At 41.1% G+C, this 17,575-nt stretch overlaps 1 protein-coding gene across 6 annotated transcripts in view; it reads left to right on the forward strand.

The window, feature by feature from the left end:
- The first annotated feature begins 5,898 nt into the window (after positions 1-5,898).
- Positions 5,899-17,575, forward strand: part of trim36 (tripartite motif containing 36) — a 32,992-nt gene continuing 21,315 nt past the window's right edge. For 2 of the 6 annotated variants that reach the window (XM_080308779.1, XM_026187543.2), the window contains exons 1-2: positions 5,899-6,200; positions 10,514-10,748. In XM_080308779.1, coding sequence (XP_080164905.1) covers positions 6,138-6,200; positions 10,514-10,748 — 298 coding nt within the window. In that variant the 5' untranslated portion in view covers positions 5,899-6,137. Of the gene's footprint in view, positions 6,201-9,460; positions 9,685-10,513; positions 10,761-17,575 lie in introns of those variants that run through there. The other 4 variants (XM_080308781.1, XM_080308782.1, XM_026187542.2 and 1 more) reach the window with 3 other exon arrangements.

Raw genomic sequence — 17,575 nt, forward strand, 5'->3', positions numbered from 1 at the left:
TCGCCGTCTAAGCAAACGCTGCCTGCAGTGGTTGCACCCTCACTGTAGGCTGCATGCAACAGCCGTTCTCGCAATCTTTTTCTTTTTATCCTACCATCTAAACTAAAGCCGGTCCTGGCATCATCTCCCTTTCCTCCAAATTGACCTCGTTTTCAGTTAAGGTTACAGACCAGGGAGACGGAGGAAAGAAGAGGTGAATAAATAAATAATTTGAGCCATCTATTATTAAAAGTAAACCAATGTAGGCTGACGTCTTCTCCTCGACTCCCAACAAAGCCCTCAGTGTTATATAGCCTGGTTTTACAGCTACTTTTTAGCCAATGCTTTATTATCGTTCATGTTTGCATGCTTTTCCTAAAGCGACAGGCTTTGCTGTGGCTATTCGTTGTTACTATAGTATCATTTTTCCTAAGATTTTGTTTCAGTGCATCTTTTTCAGATGTTCTTGAATTAAGCCTTAGATAAGTAAAGAAAGGATCTGAATTCAGAAAAAAAAAGTAATTTTCTTTTTCTTTTTTTAAAGTCATCATTATATTCTTGAATCAATGTGTTGTGATTTTCTTTGCTCTGTAAGAAAGAAAACTGTTACTTCTGCTGCACCACTGTAGAGCCAGATCCGGTGAAATTTAATGATCTGCATCTTAGGACGTCACTTCTGCTTCCTATACAGTTTCCTCAGGCCATCCTCGGCCTGTCACTCGCTCAAATTTGACTTTGAAATGTGCCTCGTGCAGCGTCATTTTGGGTCAGTGCTCTGTGAATACTGCAATTCTGTACATGCAGCATAGTTAAACTGGGTTAGGGATGCTCCTTCTGTCAACAGACGCCCAGGATATTTTTCTTTCCTGGAGGAGAATAAAGAGGAAGGAACCATCTACTCTAAATGCATGTAAACTTACAGGAAGGGTAACGACTGCTCTCTAAACTCTTTGCTCCTCCCATTTTTGTTAAATGTGCTTATACAATCAGACTGTACGATCTGACTGATGGAAGTGATTTTTTTTTTTTTTTTTTTTTTACTGGAATCTGTTTTTGGGGTGTTTTGTTTTTTCACTCTAACGCTCCCCGTGGACACTTTCTTAAAAAGCATGAAAGATTGGATTAATGGCTCTGCCACGTGACTGCAGATGAAGGCTGTGTCTCAGCAGAGTCACCTGTGCTCTCCCCCGGTCGCATCGCAGTCCACTCTGTCCCAAAACAGTTGGACGACGGCTTTGTGCTTTAAGCTGCAGTGAAAACTGTTTTCCTTCCAAGATCCAGCAACATGTGGTCAAACCATAAACCCCTGCTTTGCCATCAATAAATATACATAATGTAATAATGAATAATGTAAGAATAAAGGTAATGAAATTTATTTTTTCTATGCTTTGTAGAGATATTGAGTGTAGATACACATGTAAATGTCTATAAATATGTGACTTATATCGTGCAAGAGAGAACCAGGTTTACGGTGACGTGAGTGAGACTGTTAGAGGAACTGGATATGCAAATGTTGGCATGTGATGTACTGTTTGTCTATAGCTTTGAATGAAATGATGTTGGCTCTGGCTTGGCAGTGCAAACTGTATGTATGGTAAATAAAACCTGTACTAACTGTCTGAATCGTTTTCTGTGGGTGGGTTCGTGCAGCTTTTCACTTTAGCTAAGTCGCACTTTAACCTCAAAAGCTGGAGAATTTCTTCAGTACAGAAGTTAAAAATAAAGGTTAATACAACCTATAACAATATAGGTATAATAGTGTATAGCGCAGTAAAATAAAATTCAAAATGGCAACATATTTCACTAAAGTAAAATCTGATTTGAAATCCAAATAAGGAAACAAAGTATACGTTTAAATATAGATCTGTCCACCCTTTTTTTTGCTGCGTGTCTGGTTCCTGGGTGCAGGGTTTGAATAAACCATTAACATGAGAAAACATGATTTTCAGATAGATGTGTCACATGACCTATGAAAGACTTCCTGTATCTGTCCATGTGGCTGAATCAGCCTGTTAGAGAAAGTTTCTCTGCTGCTGTCCAGTGCGTGCAGCAGAGGTGGTTAGGTTTGTTACTTCAGCCAATCACAGAGCCAGCCTTCCTGCTCCGTACACTGTGCTCGCTACAGCAGACTGATAATGTCTGTTTTGCTGTGGTTTGCAGCTTTATTAGTAAACAGAGCCTGCTCATCTTCCAGGTCAGCCTGTTGCCGTCATGGTTGCATGGGTAAACCTCCATCAAATAGACAATCGGTCCCAGGACCAACACTGGTCGTGTAGCTGTGCTCGTCGTCACCATCTCTTTGGTCTTATTCGCATTCACAAGCAGGTGATTCCTCACAGAATGCACACAAAATCATCCACTAGTGCTCTGTACTCCTCCTCTTGCTTATCATTAGTACATCCAACCACTGCAGAATCGTCAGAGTGTTTCTATAGGGTTGTATTCAAAATCTGAGGTGCACAAAGGGAACAGGAATGGAGACAGCCCGTCACCATGTCAGACGATGATAAGCCAGTCTGACAAACTGTGGCCTGTCTGTCAGGTACTCTGTAATCTGGGAGATGGTGGACAAATCTACTGGCCCCTCTTGAAGTTTTTCCTTCAGTATCAACAGCTTCAGATTCAGAAAAAAAAAACAGTTTAGTTTTGTCCCGTGGGGCCAGTGTGCATCATCTGCACAAATTATTGATTTTGCTTGTTAAAAACAGACTCATTCCTGGAGGTGAAAAGCCATGGGGGTTACCAAAATTGGTCGAAAATGCAAATGATTATGTTCCAGATGTGCACCAAAAGGGGAAAAAACATACTGTACATGCCATGTGTTTGTTTTATTGGGAAAGAAGGCTTTTCCTCTTATAATGAAAAATACAGATTGAAATTTCATATAGCAAGTAGCCTGTAGCTTTTGAAATGCCTTTATCTGCACAAAGGTGTAATAAGGAAATAAATCCTATCCCTGCCTCCCTGCCACTGAGACCCTCCTATGTGGCAAGTTTCTTCAAAAAAGAAATCATTTCATAAGGAAACCTAAGCCTACAAATACTTTGGCTTTATCACTGAAAGGACAAGATTCCAAACATGAATGAGATTCAAATGGGAGCAGCTCAAACATCCACGCTGCAACTGTCTTTCCCATCAAGCTCTGCTTGATTCTGAGTGGAAGCACCAGAGCTGTCAGCCTGTTTGGCCTCATAAAGATCCCAAAAAGCTGTAAGTGAACACTTTGAGCAGTCTAAAGCCTGGGTATACAGAGACATTATTTGAAACTTTGGCCATATTTACAATAAGCATCCACAACTGCAACAGCAATTACAAACAATCGACAATAAAAATCTCTTTAATCATTAGCTGCAATAAATACTCACAGAAAGAAATAAAGCACGAATTTCTTAAAACACAAAACTATCAAAAATGTGATCTTCAACTAGTCCTTTCAGAGTCAGTCCCTGTCCCCTTTTTGCACTAAAACATGAGTATGGACTCTCACCTGTCCACCTTAAAGGTCTTGGATCAGTCTCAGAATGAAAACAGGACCAAGTTTGGATAAAAGTTTCGATCTTTGCTGTGGTGGGGAGAAAAATGCTTCTCCTGGGTCTGACGGGTCATGGCATGGCACTTTATTCTCACTATTGTGAATCTTGTCATCCCAGCTGTCATGCCAAAGATGGATTTCCCCTTGCTTAATGCCTCCTGGATGGAAGTATCTCATGTTAAATACTTCCTTACAGCAAAAAGAGACAAAGCAAGTGTTCGCTCCTTTGGGTGTTACATGATTCATGCTGCCCGCAACAGCTGAGTTTCTTTATGAAAGGCTTTATTTCCTTTCACTGTGTCCTGCATATGGCTCGGTGACTCAACTGTTGTTGTTTTATTTTTACATCGAAAGATGACAGCTGGTCGGTATTTTCCCTCAATTTGCCTCAGTTGCCTTTCATGTTTCTACAGTGTGGATGGCTTGTGTAGTGAGTAAAGCTGGGAGATGATTTTTTCCCCTCTGCTTTATTAGGTCAGTAACTGAAACATCATTAAAAGCTGTGGGGGAGGTGGGGGGTTCCTCTGGATACAGATCACACGTGCAAACATACATGGAGTCCCACCTGGGAGCTGCACAGCACAGTCACAGACTTCACTGTTGGCACTGATAGGATAACACGAGCCAGGCTAATGGAGCCCAGTGGCACTGATATCCAATCTTTGGACATTATAAAATGTTAAACAGCAGTGGATCTTACATTTTGCCCCCCACTCCACAGAAAGCAATAGAAATACAAACATGAGGTTAGGAAAGTATTTTTACCCAAGTGATTACAGCCTAACCCAGACTGGTGATGTCTGGAGATATTCCCTTGGCAGCAAGTTGCAGCTGTGGAGTTCATCAACACCTCTCATGCTCCCACATGTATATCTGCCAGCAAAGAAGACCTAATATGAGTCGGTAAACATTGCTTAATGCAAACTCAGTCGCCAACTGAGTTGTTTCTACTAAAACAAGTGAAGAAATGCAGCATGTTTACCACTCTGCCTTTCATGTGATATTAATGACTCATCTGGAACGATCACAGGGCCTTAGGTGAACTAATGTGTGCTTATAAAACATGTATTCTCTGTCAGTCCTACTTAGTGAAACACGTTAATCAGTACTTTATATTGATTTTGCAATAGGTGTAGAGCACTGTGGCATTTTAAGGGGTAGTTATGTGTCATCTCGGGTTTATGTACATGACAACTAAAGCACTGCATCGCAGCAGCACGTGATGGATGGCCATAAACTCTGTTCCAGACATTAATGCCTCCTACACGATGAGTTCTTACTAACGGTGTGTGGTCATCCCTCAGGTTTTCCTTGTGCCAGGATGATGAGGGCCACATTTAGTTTTGGTGTGAGATTTTTCCACTGAAATCTGGTGAAATCACATTGCCCTCAGACAGAAGTTCAGCTTTGATAATCCCTCAATTTATCCTTCTGTCCTCATCATTGGCTAAATGCAGCCTCTCACTGCTGTCTGTTCAGTCCACAAGTTGATCCTAGTGACCTCTAAATCATTCAACGATGGGGTGCTCGTATTTTTTATTGTAGTATTCTATTAGAAGTTAAGTTATGTACCTGCATCTTTAAATGTTTTTTTAAGGAGATTTTTCGACTGCTGCCAGCTGACTGTGATCGTATCCGTGGTTGGGAGCCACTGGAAACATACTTAATAAGTTTGTTATGCTTCGGTTGTTCGGTCAGGGCAGTGTGCCTGCTTGTCCCCCTTCCACATGCTCAATGGGGTGGAATATATCTGCATGAAGCCGTGCAGCCATCTGCCGACGCGGAACAAGTGGAATTGCCAGAAAAATTAAAAACACGAACTTAATCCGGCTTCACAATCTGGCTTTTTCTCCAAACCTCTACACGTCTGGATTCGTCACATTCAAGGGGCGGTTTTCAGCTTCCCAAACAACAAAATGAACCAAATAGTGGCACAAAAAGGCTACCTGTAGTCTCATACGTGAGGCTAAATGACCACAAGTCGGCCCATAAAGCGTCATGTGCGCACGTGAGTGCGCCGCCAGCCATGCGTAAAAGAAACTTGAATAAGCGGCACTAACTGATTTGAGACCCCCCCCCCCCTACCCGACCCTTAATCTTCAGGCTGACATGATTATGATTTTGTAGTGATTGACAGATTAAGGGAAGTCATTCACTCGGGGGGTGATAAATGGTAGATCAGGCGAGTACAAAGAGCTGTGTGAGGCGAGACATCGCCGCCGAGGGATGATGTGGGGATAAGGAGGGAGATGGCACAGGAGGCTACAAAGGAGGGAGGGCGGGGTTTTTCCTTCCAAGATGAGGCTAACTAAAATTAAACTGCTGCCGGCATATGTGGGCTACTGTAGTCTCCACGGACAAACCTAAACCCGTGCGGAGAGAGAAAGAGGGAGGGAGGACGAGAGAGGATGGATGATGTGGATATGGTCTGAGGAGCGGCTCTTCCTCTCTTGGTGTTGTCTCACCTCCCCTGCGAAGCTGTGAAGCTTTTATCCTGTTTCTTTAACAAGCCGCAGCAGTTGTTTGCGTCATTTTTTCCCTGCATTTTTAAATATCGAGGTGCTCTCTTCTTCTATTTACTGTGCATCCATCGTCATTCCCACCATCATCACCATCATCTGTAGCCATGTCGGACTCGGAGGATATGACGGAGTTCGCCAGCATCGTGGAGCGGATCGAGAGGGGCGAGGTGAGGCTCATCCGCTCGGATGATTTATGGTCCTTCTGACAGCGGCGATCTGCCTGTCAGCATGCTCCGACAGCAACAGCAGCGCCGGGCCGGCCTGCAGGACTGTCGGAGGATGGAGAGGCATGCTCATAGACTTCTATTCTAATCTGTTCTTTGTTGGTGTCACACAATATCCTATTATATTACGTTATATACACTACGAGTGCATGACTGAGTTATTAAGACACACACCTATTGTATTCCTGTAGCACAAACTATTTTATTTTATTCTGTTCTTGGAAAATTTGTCACTTTACATTATTGCAGTTCAAAAGTAGAGATTCATTCCCTTAATTTAACCTCACCTATCTATCTATCTATCTATCTATCTATCTATCTATCTATCTATCTATCTATCTATCTATCTATCTATCTATCTATCTATCTATCTATCTATCTATCTATCTATCTATCTATCTATCTATCTATCTATCTATCTATCTATCTAAAAATTGAACATGATGAGTTTAATTAGAGGTTTTTCTGGGTGTGTTACTGGTTACTGCTGCAGGGAGAACACCGACTTATGTGGGCCACTTGGCAGCAGCTGTGGTTTTGGTGAGACTGGGTTACTGAGGTGTGTTTGCGACTAAAAGGGGAGGGCTGGGTGGGTGTCTTTACCCATTTCATGCACTCCAGACTGACAGAATGTGCTGAAATGTATCTCTCCTGCTAGCACAATCTCTGGCATTCGTTCATGCGTGCACAGAGCTGTACATGTGTTTCGTGTGTGACAGAAACAGGAGAAGATCTTAGAGGCGACTGACTCACACATGCCAGCCGCAGTTGCAGATTTCTGTTATATTTTAAGCTGTTGTAAGACCTGTCGTGCACAGTGAGTGATAGTGTTATACCAGAGAATAAATAAAATTAGGAGCCCAGTAAATCTATTAATGAAACAGTAACTAGAAATTCTTTGCTGAGCGTCTTTCTGTGAACAGCAGTGCAAAAATGCTGTAAGTGAGGGTAATGTGTCAGAACATTTCTACGACCTCTGTGAAACTGTTAAATTTAGTTTTAATAGATCACCATCCAATCAAAGAGGGCTGTTGGAGGGTGAATCAAATCCTAGAGGACCAAGTTAAACTCAGGACAGGCTGTCAGTCAGTCACAGGTTGACATACAGCATATGACATAATGACATCATACAGGACATTTAATGTTGTCAAGTCTTTGGACTTTGTGAGGAACAGAAGCACAGTGAAAGTCCACAGTGGCAGAAACTTCATCATGTGACACAGCAGCAAGACAGTGCTGTCTGGCAGTGTCGCTGCAAGGCCCGAGTGTCTGCCAGCAAACAAACAAATGACTAAACAGAGTCCTAAAGTTGCCCTCTGTGCCTCCAGTGACTGTGCATGCAGAAGCCGGTTAATCAATTCAAATAACATGGCCACTTTACTTCTTGAAGGAATTACAGCTCCTCCTCAAAGCACCCAACTTATTTTATGGTCACTTTTTGTTCTCTAACTGAAACATTATTGGGGTGACTTGCCAGGCAACCCTAGTGTTCAATAAAATAATTGCAGACCTGCGCAATAATCACTACAGCAAGCATTTATAGAGTCATAAATCCTCTAATGTAATGGGAAGGACCCTGACGTTGTAACGAGCACGGCAGTCTCAGTTTACAGGCCCCCTTTGCTTCTGGGTGTCAGTGTAGTAACCCGGTGTAAAGATGGACATACTGAAAAGGGTAGGCTGTTTTGTATTTTAAGCACTTTTGTAAAGCTTTTGAGAGCTTTCCCTTGAACTTCAAATTCAAGTGCTGATCGGCACATGAAGACACTTTAATTACCGGTCTGTTCTCAACAAGCCTTCACACATTAAACACCACATTGCTAACATCTGCAAACACAGCATACTTTTCTTCAGTATGACTGCAAACATTCAACATTGTCTCCCAAAAATGTCAACCTGGGCTGTCACCCTGATATACAGCTTTGTGCAAAAGTCTTGAGGCCCCCCGCCCTTCTTTCTTTCTCTTTTTCTTTGTTTCCAAGGAGCCGACGTTTCTTTCACTCATGTTCAGTCCAGTCCTTGTACCTAATCATTTTTTCAGAAGAATGTTTCATTTGTTAAGCTACCTAACACTGACCTATGAATAATTCAAACATAAGAAGGTAACTTAACTCAAGGGATGAATTAGTGGTGAATTAGTGCTGTGTCTACACATAACACATAACAGAACCACTTTTAAATTGCATCTTAAGGCACTTTGTTACTGGCAGCCTTTCCCATATATGTTCCCATTTCTTTAGTTGAATCTATAGAAAGTGCCAAAAATAATATAATTTGATAGAAATAAAGCAGTATTTTTGCACCAATAATTCCCGAGGTGCTATTAGCCAAAAACTTGGCATATCTCAGCATGGTGTGCAGTGTGCACTTTAAAAAATTGAAGAAACTGGACAATTGGAGGACAGAAAAGGAAATGGTATGCATTAAAACATATGTACAGCAGATTGACAGCACCTGAGTATCATATCCCTAAGAAATAAACAAACAAAACATATCCAGCAAATATCGGACACGGGACTTGAGAGAGGCTTAGGATGTTCACAGAAGCTTCATCAGAAATGGTCTCAGTGAAAGAACGGTTGGCAAGAGGGAGTCCATCATGCAAATGGACAGCGTTCCATTGGCAATGGCTTCATTTTCCAGCACGACAATGATCCCAAACACACTGCCAGAGCAGTAAAAGCATACCAGGATAGAAAAGCACACAATGGAACACTGACAGTCACACTGGGAACACTGACTGGGATCATCTGGACAAACAACAGAACAGAAAGGAGCCAACATCCAAAGAAAAGCTTTCAATGTGCTTCAAGAAGCCCGGAGAACTGTTCCTGAAGAGCACTCAAAGAATTTACAAGCTTGTTGAAGAAATATTGAGTCACACCAAATATTGACTTGCAAACTTATTAGGATTGTACAAACTTTGTTTTTGCCTTATATACTGTATTTCCACCTATGTTTGCATGTGTTTCAATGACCTAGTAACATAATTCAGTAACTTTTCACAAGAATTAGTTAATTCAACAAAAAAAAAACAACCTTTCAACGTTTCGTGTATTTGAACATTTTCTTATGAAAATATCGATTCTATCGCGCCAGTAACGATACTGCCGATATTCGGCTCGATCCGCCCATCCGCACTCCCCCCTCCCACACGGCTCTCCTCCCCTCCTCCCTCCCCCCGCCTGCTCTCCTGCAGCAGAGAAGCGGCTGCTGATTCACTCCGGGCGGCCGGCGCAGACTCTCTCAGCAGCGTCGCTCTATTTAAATTCACTCATCCGTCGCTGTCGGCATCTTCACGTCGCGTCGGAGAAGTTCGGGTATTTTAGCTCGAGCCAACACGCCGGGTTAAGTGTTTTTAAGTCTCTCACACAGCGTTTTCTCCCCCGGGATGTCTGCAGAGATGCGGCGTAGCAGCATAAACGGGGTAAGTTGGAGAAAAGTGAGTTTCATAGTAGTGTGTGTGAGACTCGTCATTGTTCGCCTCTGCTGCTGGGACTGGGCATTGTTAAAAGTTACCAGTCTCCATTCATTGCTGACTCCAGCGTTTGTTTCACTTATTTCTTTGCGTAGTGACTCGCTTCAAACAGGCTTGGTCACTGTTTTCTGTTTAAACTTCCCTTTATCCTTCTGGGTATTTAACACGTGAGTGTTTTCTCTAAATTACTGCTGTTCAAGCACCACCACCAGCAGGAGGATGGATTGATTGATTACGCCAGGATGTCTCATCACACCACCTGAAAGAAATCACCAATCTGCCGCTTTAGGACTGCTGCAGAGGCGCTCGTAATCGTCTTTAATGTGCTGAAACGTGAGCTGCTGGGCTCATGCGTTTCACTGTTTCTCTATATTTAGCAGGGCTTAATCCCGGTTTATGTAATCTATCGCTAACATGTTAAATACACTGCGGATGGCCATTATTGTGATAGTCAGGGGAGTGATTGAAATCAGTATAGCTGTCCGTCAGACCTACACCCCAGTGTGCCCACCTTAAAGTGCATTTCTCCACCTGCAGTGACACAGCATACCTGCTCAGATTTTCAGACAGCATCTTCATTATAGTAGTTGTCTGGGAATCAAAGAGAGCTGTATCCTTCTGAGCTGTGATGCTATTTCTGTCTTTCTGTTCACCTTTTTTGTTTCCAAGTTATTTTTGTCTTGTTCTGTGTACCTGACAGCACTTGCGCTGTCTGAAAACGCCTCTAAATGTTAAAAAATAAATCTAGTTTATTCAGATATCCCTTCTCCATCATCAGGTCCCGATCAAGAACATAGAGAGGGAGCTGATCTGCCCAATCTGCAAGGAGCTCTTCACCCATCCGCTGATCCTGCCCTGCCAGCACAGCGTCTGCCACAAATGTGTGAAAGAGCTGCTCATGTTGAACCACGAGGACTCTTTTGATGCCGGTTCTGAGTGCTCCCTACCGGGCAGCCCCAGGTCCAGGGTGCCCTCCCCCTCCATGGAGAGGCTGGACAGGCTTGTGAGATCAGGTGGGTCTCAGGGTAAGGAACCAAAGCTTGTTAACTTATAAGTGAGCTTCACAGGAAGGATTATGGTGTGGGGAGTTGAATCTCATATTTCTGTAGGTTTTGAAAAGCTTGTGTATCGAGGGCATTAGCAGGAACAGTGGGAGCTCTTGCACTGCCTAATGGAAGCTAATAATCAGAACACAAAATGCAATGCTCGACCATTTGTGGTGATTCCTAGGGGAATTGGTAATGCCAACTTCCTGTAACATCGTCCTCCTTGTTCCTTCAACTTCACCTTTTGCTTTTGCTTCTTGTCAAAAGGCTGCATGCAACAGGTGTTGGGATTTTCCTCTACAGAAAGGGAAAGAAGGCTTCTCAAATAAGGAAAAGTATGACACAAATAAAAACCGAAGGCTTGGGTGGAAAAAAAAAAAAAAAAAAAAAAAAGGTAGTGCAACTGAGAAGAGTGCTTCATGAACAAATAAGCAAATCTTTAGCCAATGCAAATTAATGGTTGAGTGTGAATAGACTCGTGGAAACTGGGAGAGACTCTAAATAGGCCAAGTATTGTGCGACGTTTGGGTGCTAGTGCGCCTCAGACGCTGCTCTCCCCTCTTCTTGTCCTAGATAACGCAGAACTAACTTTGAGAAATGATTTTTAATCATTTTACCCCTCAGCCGTAACACCGTCAGTCATCACTACTTCTGATCCCGTCTGCTTCTGCAGGCCTCATTAGAGAGAAAGAAGAGTAAGTCGACGAGCTTAAGTTTTGTCTTCGAAAAGAAATGTTGACAAGCTCCATCAGGCCCTAATCCTCACTGTCTGCCTTCTATTGGTCCCCGGGGCATCAAACAAATTTGGAAATGTTAAAGTAATGATAAGAAGAGCAGCTATCATTTTCACTACACCTTTAATTGGATATGTGTGTATCGTCTGTGTGTGCATGTTATGTACACACGGGTGAACAAAGGAGATCTGTAAGCTCCTTTTTTTGCGTTTTTATTTAGAGTAATTTTAAACTCTTAAAACCAAGCTGAGCTGGGAGGAGGAAAGCTGGTTGAGATTCGTCCGGGCGCAGGTGGCTAAATTATGTTTATGTTCTCTGCACAGCATGTTGCACTGTTGCAGTCCGGCCCAAGCGGGTCAATGTCTAAGCCTAAAAAAAAAAAAAGCGTCATGGTGGGACACAAGGCCGCCTCTGTGGCTCCTGAGAGCTCTGGGCTGGAGGCCATTTTCTGAAAGATGTTGTCTCATTTGCTCCCTTGACATCACCCGGGCTGTGTCTGACTTAAATGCTACATACCAACTCCAAGCAGGTTGTGGGTTCATGCTGGAATAATGGGATTGGGAAAGAGTGTGTGCATATTTGAAATCTGCAGAGTTTAATCAAGTCTCTCTGTGCAATTCTTACTTTTTTCCCCTTTTTAAAAAAGGAGACGACAGATACAAAAATCAAGTAAATTGTGACATTGCTGCTGTGACGTTTACCAGAGAGCGTATGCATGCCTTAAAATGCCAAACATCTGTGCTGATGAATCCTTTTTTATTTCAGTGTTTTATGAGTGTGTTGTATTGAACTGGGACACCATTCGAGATGTAGTGTTGAATGTAATGTGTTTAAATCACTGGTATTAAAGGTTTGTGCTTTTTTTTTTTTTTTTTTTTTTTTTTTTTTTTCCCATTTTAAATTGATTTTTCAATTTGTTCTTTAAGATGACGTTTGAGCATAATCAATGGCTGACCCCAAATCAACATGTTGAGTGATTATGCTGTGAAAGTTGATTTAAAATCAAGTTTACAGTGCTTGATTTTTAGACTCTATTTAATTTATTTATTTTTGAACTGATGCAGACTTGTGCATAAAGGTGGGCACTCATTTTCTTACAATTATGGCTATTCAGTAACTCGTGCTGTATGAGACTGAGTAATGTTTAACCAACATCTTGTCTTGGAACACTGTCAAAATCAGAAGGGTAGCACTAACAAAACCGAAGTTTACTGAGGTGAACTCTTTGCAAGTTATTCAGCGCTGGTTCCAAACCACTGAGGCAGGGCTCTTGAACAGTCTCCCTGTTCGGCTCAAGTTTGTTCCTTACTGGCAGGACCGCGTCTGTTGATGCAGGAAATAATCAAATCCTGCTTTTTGAGTAAACAAATCTGAGGTCCTGCAAAAATCCAGGTTGTGCACAGAGCCACTGGACTCAGTATGACTACTGCCTCCTTTCAGGTCAATGCACAGCATTAACGTACAGTAAATTCAGTGACATTTGGTTGACATGATATTTAATAAGGCTGTTCATGAGTGCAGATTTCCAGTGAGTGTAAGAAGGAAGCCTTGAAGTACATTATTAACACTAACTCCCAACAGAACAAACTAACTCTCCTAGCGCCTTCACTGCTGGGAGCTCAGCTCATTGGTAGCCATGGTGATGCAACCTGCCTGAGAGGAATGACTGAGGGATTAGATGAAGGGAGAGAAAGAAAAGACTTGAGACTATATTTATCAGTGTGCAGCTTGGACAAGCCTTGTACTGTGACTTGAAAAAGGCGGTTACTAAAACGTGACGTTTCCCAGTTTTGGGGCTATAAACACAGCTAACCTTTAACTGCTAACCCTCAATAAGAGTTAGCTGGCGAAGGCTGCGTTGGCTTTAGTAATCTTGTCACATGTTGAGAAATAAGCAAATTTGTTTTCTTGTTGGTGTTTTAGAAGTGAAATGCTGGATGCAAAACTATAACCAGGAGATGGTTAGCTTTGCTTGCCTGCTTTCTATTAAAGTATGTTTTCCATGCTCTTATTGGAAAATGTAACTGAATTATACATTAGGGCTGTGCGATATGACCAAAATCTCATATCCCGATATAGGACATCTATCGTCCGATAACGATATAAATCACAAAATGTTTACATTTTCTGTAAATTCTGTGAATATGGGCAGCTGGACTTGCGTGAAGTGTTTCCAGCTGCAAGTTGTGTACCTGGAGTCAAGTGTTTTAACTGATGCATAAAACGATACATTTTTAGACATAAGTTGTAAAGGCCGCTGTTGTCTTTGTGTATTTATTACACAGCGTGCTGCGGGGAAAAGCCTGTTCTAACGTTTGAGTCTAAGTCTTAATTTTTAGCATCTGACGGCTCTTTTTTTGCTTCTCATCCATAAATACTCAGCATAATCTTTCACGTGATTCAGTTTATTTTGAAGTCTCAACAGGATCTTGAGCTTTATTGTGAAAGGTTTATGTGGAACATAAACAAGCGGACACCCGATGGTTTTATCACTGTCTTTGCTAACCACAAGGCATAAAAACAGGCGCTTATCCATCTGTAGTGTGGCTATATTAAATATAAGAGAAAGAACTTTAAGAAATTAATATGGCCACTACAGTGACATCAAAACGATGAAACAATATTGCTGTAAACAATTTATTTTGCGACACAAATGATGGCGTAAAATGAAACGATAGACGTATCGAACAGCCCTATTATACAATTTAAAAACACTTGCTTCGAAAATTAAGGGAGATTTAAAATGTTTCCGACTTTAGGGAACTTAATTTTGGTAACTCATCAACTTTGGTAGCATCTTTAGCTAGTTGGCTAAAGATGCTAATGTTTTTAGCTCTGAGCTAAAAAAAAAGGGGGGGGGGGGGGGAGGATTTCCACCCATAAGTCCAAAGTTTACATTCTCTAAAATTTGTCTTATTTATGGCTATAATTTTTTTTCCTTCTCTTTCCAGTGGCATAAACAAACTTCCGCAGTGTTAATTTATTGTGGTGTCCAGAATCTGTTTAGCATATGCATGATTGATTCTTTGCCTACAGGTAAATGACAATTAACCTAGTCAAATGTTCTACATGGTAATAGGCCAGCATAATTAGGGCTATCAGTCAGTTTATATCAATGTTCAGCCAACATCTCAGTTCAGTTTTATTCATATAGTGCCAAGTCACTGCAACAGTTGCCTCAAAAGGCTTTATTTTGTAAGGTAAACCTTAAAATAATATAATGTGGGTTATAATATAAATCTCACAAAAATTAAGCTTACTTTTAAATCCCATATTGGATCTTGATAAATGAAATATCTGTCCTTTACTCTTTGACAATCCCTGTTTAATTTGTTGAGAGCAAAATGGTGTCTGAACATCAAAAGGAAAAAAATTTCTCCCTTAAATCTGTGCAAAAGGCTGCAAGTGGTGCTGGTAGGAAAGTGGTTTTGGCTTTGCCTAATTTTAATGGTGAGCTAAGCTAACAGTCTCCTTTTTTAAATTTTATGCTTGGCATATAAACATGACAAACATTTCTCATAAGCCAAACTGTTGCTATTAATACACATTCTAGGCCAAAAATAAAATGAGGACCACATTTATTAGTCCAGACATGTATGTTTCTCTCTCTCCTTTAATACAAGTTGTCTAGTAATAATGCATAAATCAAGAGTTAATTGTACTTTGTTCAAAATGTATTTTAAATGTTTTACATGACACTGAACTGCATTACCATTTTTGTCACTTTTCTCATAAGTTAACTTTTTTTTCCAGTGTCATATTAAAAATCTCTATTCACGCATCACTTCACATTATGCTTTGTTTCATTTAAAGGATTTATTATTTTTTCCTTGTTTGTCTCACCTCACTTCTCTGTTCATTGCTTGCAGCCACTGTGCGAAGGTCGTTTGGAAGTCGAGGTAGACGCGGGCTCCGTGTTTTGAGTAGCTGTAGTAGTGAGTACAGTGTTACTAGAACCCCTGTGAAACCCTAGTTTGGTTCAACCTCTTTTCTACATAGTCTGCATTAGCCCTATTCACACGACCATTCAGACTCACACCAGATATAAAATAGGTTCTTATGAAGAATTTCTGTGATTAATACATAAAGTAGGCTTTTAACTCTATGTTAGACACTTAATGACTAATATCTGGTTTAAAAGACCCTTAAAAATATCCACTGAGCATAAAACCTGAGTGTTAAAATGGGTATGAAATGCTCCAACGATGAGTCGGTATGTAAAAGAAAGTAGTGCCTGAGTGAGGGAGGGAGGTAGTGTCCCAGACAGTTTGCTTCGTACCAAAAAGGAATTGAAAGGAGCTCAAATTAGTGAGAATGGGGCAAGGAAGTTTCCTAGGAGTTGAAGTGGAACGTGTGTGTGTGTGTGTGTGTGTGTGTGTGTGTGTGTGTGTGTGTGTGTGTGTGTGTGTGGACTAAGCCTTACATTATTCGCTAAATCACGGTAGCAACTAAAGCAGCTTTATAGGCATGGAGAACTGTAGGTCTCTTAAGTTAAACACACAGTGGGGGAAAAAAAAAGCATACAGTATGTTTGGACTTGCCAAGTTTGTTAACTGTCATTATTTCCTGATATGTTTGCCTTTAATTTGCTCGTTATGCTTGACCTGACAATGAGTGTTCGAGAAACCACTTATAGGAACACAAACCTGTTTGAGCCTACCTCTAATTATTTTAAGCATGATGAATTAAGTGTCAGATTGCCAGCAAAGTAAAACAAGACTAACACAAGCCCTTTTAGTTTAACGAATGAAGTTTATTTAACATGCTCAGTGGATGTTTTTAATCGGGTGCAATTATTTTTCTCAGCTTTGAAGCAGAGTCAGCGTCTCTTTCTTGAACACTGAAAAAATAATGTAGTGTCCCCAAAGCCCTTAAAAAACAAACAAACCCAAAAGTACAAAAAAATAATGGGAGTTGACTTGATTTTATATTATATTTTTTTTCTGGCCTTGGAGAACATGTATTAAGTTAATATTTTATATTTCCATATTGAACAAAGTGTAGTTGTACTAATTGGAGTCTTGTTAATCTGCCTTGGATATCTGCTCATAGAAGTAAATATTTCATAAACTGCAGACTTAACCATTTTTATAGTATACACTCACTGGCCACTTTATTAAGTACACCTTGCTAGTACTGAATTGGACCCATTTTTGCCTTCAGTACTACCTTAATTCTCCATGGCATTCAACAAGGTGCTGGAAACCCTTCTCAGATTTTTGGATCATGTTGACATGATGGTACCATACAGGCTTCACACGCACAACGATCTCCTGTTCAGCCACAGACCAAAGGTTGGATTGGGATCTGGTGACTACAGTGAACTCATCATCATGCTTTGTGATGTGGTGCAATATGATCAAGGGATGGACGTGGTTAGCAGGTTAGCAAAAATACTACTTGGTTTGGTTTTTTTTTTTTGTTTTTTTTTTTTTTTTTTTTATTTATTTTTTTTTTTTAACGATGCTTGTTTGGAGCAAAAGTGTGCCAAGCCATTATACCTGTTTTGATATTTGGGCTAAATTATGACCCTACCATGTGGATGTTGCAGATGAAATTGAGACCCATCAGGTCACCCCCACCCCAAGTCTTCTGAGCGTATGTAAGTTGTCTTAGCTGACAGGAGTGGCACGCAGTAGCTATAGTGCTGCTTAAGTTTTAATATAAGATCCAGATATGCTCTTCTGCATACCTTGGTTGTAACAAATTGCGTTATTTGAGTTACCGTTGTAACATTATGTTCTCTGTAAACTCTGTTGATAACTTTGTGGGAGAATCCCAGTGGATCAGCAGTTTCTGAAATGCTCAGACCAGACTATCTGGCACCAAAAACCGTTACACTAACACTTAAATCACCTTTCTTCCAAGTTCTGATGCTCAGTTTGGACTTCAGCAGATCGTTTTGACCATGTCTTCATACACTAAATGCACTGGATTGCTGCTATTTGCATTAACAAACAGTTAAATAGGTGTACCTCATAAAGTTGCCAGTGAGTTTAAACATCCAGAATGTATCCTGATAATCTGAAGCCTTTTAAGGGGGGGGGGGGGAGAAATGGT

This window comes from Astatotilapia calliptera, chromosome 12 (genome assembly GCF_964374335.1).
Source record: "Astatotilapia calliptera chromosome 12, fAstCal68.1, whole genome shotgun sequence".
Lineage (NCBI taxonomy): Eukaryota > Metazoa > Chordata > Actinopteri > Cichliformes > Cichlidae > Astatotilapia > Astatotilapia calliptera.